This window comes from Trachymyrmex septentrionalis, unplaced genomic scaffold, assembly GCF_001594115.1.
Source record: "Trachymyrmex septentrionalis isolate Tsep2-gDNA-1 unplaced genomic scaffold, Tsep1.0 scaffold80, whole genome shotgun sequence".
In the NCBI taxonomy this organism is placed as follows: Eukaryota; Metazoa; Arthropoda; class Insecta; order Hymenoptera; family Formicidae; genus Trachymyrmex; species Trachymyrmex septentrionalis.
Window position 1 is genome coordinate 2,029,617 of NW_017305988.1, and position 4,463 is coordinate 2,034,079.

The 4,463-nt window shown below is 36.7% G+C and overlaps 2 protein-coding genes across 4 annotated transcripts in view; both read left to right on the forward strand.

Moving 5' to 3' along the window:
* Positions 1-513: 513 nt before the first annotated feature.
* Positions 514-2,826, forward strand: LOC108754781 (protein YIF1B). The gene is made up of 4 exons (XM_018497370.1): positions 514-748; positions 1,257-1,345; positions 1,543-1,872; positions 2,056-2,826. Exons 1-4 carry the CDS (start codon positions 718-720, stop codon positions 2,581-2,583), a joined length of 978 nt encoding a protein of 325 aa, XP_018352872.1. The 5' UTR covers positions 514-717; the 3' UTR covers positions 2,584-2,826.
* Positions 2,827-3,624: 798 nt separating this feature from the next.
* The window catches only part of LOC108754780 (phosphofurin acidic cluster sorting protein 2), a 13,575-nt gene continuing 12,736 nt past the window's right edge, over positions 3,625-4,463 (forward strand). For all 3 annotated transcript variants that reach the window (XM_018497366.1, XM_018497367.1, XM_018497369.1), the window contains exon 1: positions 3,625-3,728. In XM_018497366.1, the coding sequence (XP_018352868.1) occupies positions 3,625-3,728 (104 nt within the window). The remainder of the gene's footprint in view (positions 3,729-4,463) is intronic.

Genomic DNA, 4,463 nt, shown 5'->3' on the forward strand with positions numbered 1-4,463 from the left:
ACACAGTTTTTGACAGGTTAAAATTTTTTTATTCTCTGTTCTCTGTTCCTTTTATTGTGCGGAGCCCCTAAGTTATCTTGTAACAAGACTTATTGCAAACACCGACAGACTGATTGTTTGTCTTTGTCTATTTAACAGAGCGAAATTTGGGAATATAGCGAAGAATACATCCAAAAAATCGTGAACATTACCGACTGGATCATAAACATTAACTACGTAGTTCAATGTCCACATTTTGTAGACATAGAGGCGTTTCAAAATAAAATAACAGCTAAATCCCAGGCATGGCCGCTCTCAGGCTTTTGTCTGCTAATAGGAAAGCTGCCGGTATTTCGGCTTAGATCAAAGAAATGCACTATTTTGATATATAGAGCTTTATGTCCAACTGCACACACTATAGATTTGTTTGCTTAAAATTTCCAAAAATTTTTGCATTTAAAATGAAATAAACATTGGCGCGTCGAAGAGAAATAAAGCGAAGATGCTTGGTGCAAAAAGTGCAAGCAACGCGAACAGATCTTATGTTATCCCTTCCATCATCGATAGGATGCGAACATGGCGAAACATAGCTGAACACGACAGAATATGGCCATATATAGCACAAGTTGTTTTTGATTTCGTTATTTACAAGTAATTCAATCACGTTCATTCGAGCAAAGTTTTAGCTTATCGTGTTAAATAACTGAAGAAACGTTGAGAACGTAACATCGTAGAAACATGAATTACAATCATTCGAATGCACGTCGAGGTAGGCATAACCTACGAACGATAAATGTAAACTTATTCTATTTGTCGATATTTATAATATTCATGATATTCATCATATTTATTCCTATATTGCAGATTAAAATAATATGCAGAATAGATTGATTGCATGGATCATTCTTAGGAGTAATATCATGATTGCTACTTCTAGATATTGCATATGTTATAGTAGCAGAAATATGTTGTTTTTTTACGTTTGAAAAGGAATAAATATATCTATAATTAAAAATTAGAGAGAGAGAGAGAGAGAGAGAGAGAGAGTAAGAGGGAAAAAGAAAAAAGTAATAAAAATTTAGAACAAAAGAATATTTATTATAGTACATGTTTGAGAAAGAGAGAGAGAGAGTGTACATGAGTATAAGATTATTAATTTTAATGTTATTGTTCAGTCTAATATAATAAGAACATCAATTTTATTATATCACATAGCATACAATTAAGTAAATTTTTATTATTTTTATTTTATATAAAGATAAATTGTTTATTGGTAGGAAAACCGAAGAGATTATTAGATCCGTCAGCTGGTTTATCTGCACCAGCTCCTTCAATGGCACAGAATCCATATATGTATAATGAACAGGTAAATTTTATAAATTAGTATATTTTATAAATTAGATTATGATTATTATTTATGGTACTTATAAGACAGACTAACTTTGAACAGAATTGCTTCTCTGCTAGGTCAAGTTTACACATATTAATGAAATTTGTTGCTTATATTTTTATATCTTGTAGAATTGACATTACATCATATTTTTGAGCAATCTGTTGTTTTAGGTACCCATGAATAATGGTACGATGCCTGAATATAGCTTTGGCGTTCCTGGACAAGGACCTCCTCCATATGGATTTAATCCACAAATGTCAAATTATCCATCCAGCGATAATCAAGGAGGAGAGTTTGCAGGCCCGCAATTTGCGACACAATTTTTAGCTCAACCAGTTGTTACAGACATGGCAGTGCAATATGGAAATGCATTAGTTGGTACTGGAAAACAGCATCTTGAAAAGTATGTGCCAATTTCAGCAATGAAATATTACTTCGCTGTAAACACCGATTATGTTTTTGCAAAATTAATGCTGCTGTTCTTCCCATTTACTCACAAGGTAAGTTTCACAGAGGACATTAAATAAAGAGAGACAGATTGATCAATATATTGTACTAGATTAAATAATTTCATTACAGATATTTTTGTTGTGTGTAGAAATAAATGTTTATAAAAATTGAAAGAATATTTCTCGATCAACTGATCTGATTATAACTGAGAATTCAATAATTCCTTTTTATAGGACTGGTCTGTAAAATACGAACAAGATGTACCATTGCAACCACGATATGAGACTAACGCGCCAGATATGTACATTCCTACAATGGCGTTTTTCACATACGTTGCTACGGCGGGATTAGTTTTAGGCATGCAGGAACGTTTTACTCACGAACAACTAGGTATTCTAGCTAGCTCTGCTCTTGCTTGGGGTTTAATCGAATTACTTGTTCATACTGTGAGTTTGTATTTGATGAATCTCCAAACGAGTTTAGCAACGCTAGACTTATTGGCATATTGCGGTTATAAATATGTCGGTATTAATGCGGCACTATTGATATCGTTGTTATTTCGGAAATTTGGCTATTACATAATGCTGTTGTACTTCAGTGCTTCTCTAGCTATCTTTTTGATGCGATCGTTAAAATTACGAGTCATTCCACAAGGTCATAATTACACAGCTTCCGGTAATAAAAGGCGGCTTTACTTTATATTGTCTTTGGCTGGTATACAACCTGTTTTAATGTGGTGGTTGTCATATCATCTAATTTAAGTAGTAAATGCAAAACGTTTATAAAAACAAGGAGAAGGAAATGTGAATATTTATTATTTGGCTACTAATATCTGTACATTTTTTTCTAATAAAATCCAACCACAATTCGTCTATTACATTTGATGGATCTTTACTACCCGACTTTTGTTTTTCTTCTGTAATAAATAAGATGTTAACGAATCTTGGTTCTCTCGAAATAAATTTTTTCCAACAGATATCGAGTGAGTGACTTTGAAAATTAGTAAAACGTACTTTGCTATAATCCCGGCCCAATCATTTTGAAAGTTTTGACTATGGGTGCGTTGTGCATTCGAGGAGACACTGGCTGTGTCCCAAAATTCACTGCCAGTTCTGAAAATGTAGTATACGTAACGTAAACCGTAGATTTTCATCGCCGGCAGTGAGTTTTGGTACAACCACTATAATTTGTGTCATTCTCAGCATCTTCAATGGATGCTTTCCATTTGATGACACAAGTATCGTTTTATCTTTGTCACTCTCTGAATGTCAAGAACGATAGAATGACACTTGTGTCGACTTGTGTCATCAAATGGAAAGCACCCATTGTTTAATAGACGTAAAACAAAGATAGACAGCACTGACAGCGCGCTCCCCGAACGCAGCCATTAGTCAAAAGTCAAAAATCATTAACAATCATTAACCTCATATCGAATTTACGAGACGTCGCGGTACGTTTCTTAGGCCCGTTCCAAAGATCCCAAAGGTTTTTTTGGTAAATTTTACCTATTAGGTAAATCTGGCATTTTTGGCCATTCTCAACAATTGTCATTCCGGTTATCGCACACGGGCAAGATGTGGCGCTATTATCGAGGCTTCTGTCAACTCCCGTCTCGCGTCTCGTCAAGTCGTCACTCGTGTCGAGTGGTGTGGTGTCGAGCCGCGCCGCGCCGCGCGCTCTTCACGGTCATTGATAGTCGTCTGCGAGCCGCGAGACTGCGCGAGACTTGGGCGGTGGAACGTAGACGTCGTGTGGTGCGTGTCTTGTAGGCCGCCACCGCCAGCAGTCGTCAGGATCGAAAAATGGCGGAGCGGACGAAGGTGACAGCCCCGGCCACCCGGCCTGTTCCTATGAAGTTGTTCGCCACCTGGGAAGTTGATCGTACTCCTCCGAATTGCATACCCAGGTAACGACACAACATATTTTCTTATGATTACTCCGACATTGTTTGACTCGCAGCGCGGTTCATTCAGCGTTCTTCGACGTGATGGTGGACGCCAAGTAACGTTTCTCTGATGAGAAACGTCCCGCACGCCCTTTTTCTGACCCACCCCCTGCTTTGATCAATCGGAATGCCCGTATTTATAAGTTGGCGACCTACGAGTGAATAGGATAGGTTGGCGTTATTCTTCGCAGTTGAGTCACAGTCGTATGGCATGCGTCGCATCCACTATTATGACTACGAAATTACTGTTACTGTCAACAGAAATCTGACAGATGCTCGTGCTCATCACGTTCACGATGAATGACAAAACTCTCACTTTTTGCATTCGTCGATGTTTTCAGTCTTAAATATTTTTCATATTTTTCATTATTTTACTTTTAACAGGAATGATAGTAGATCGATATTTATTGTTAATCTTTCTATGTCGAATGACACTAGTGATCGGAGAAATGTCAATACGAAAAGTTAATATGAGGTAAATTATTTCCTATTTTTGTGTGAATATTGTTAATAACAAGTTAATATATTAATCGAGAAATAATATGTATAATATATGATATGTACAGGGTGGGGCAAAAGTCCCGCTACCATATAAAATTTGGACGTCTACACAACACAACGGTTAAAGCTAAACTGAGCTATACGTCACATAACGCAATCAAAATGGTAGCGGGACTTTTGCCCCACCCTGTATAT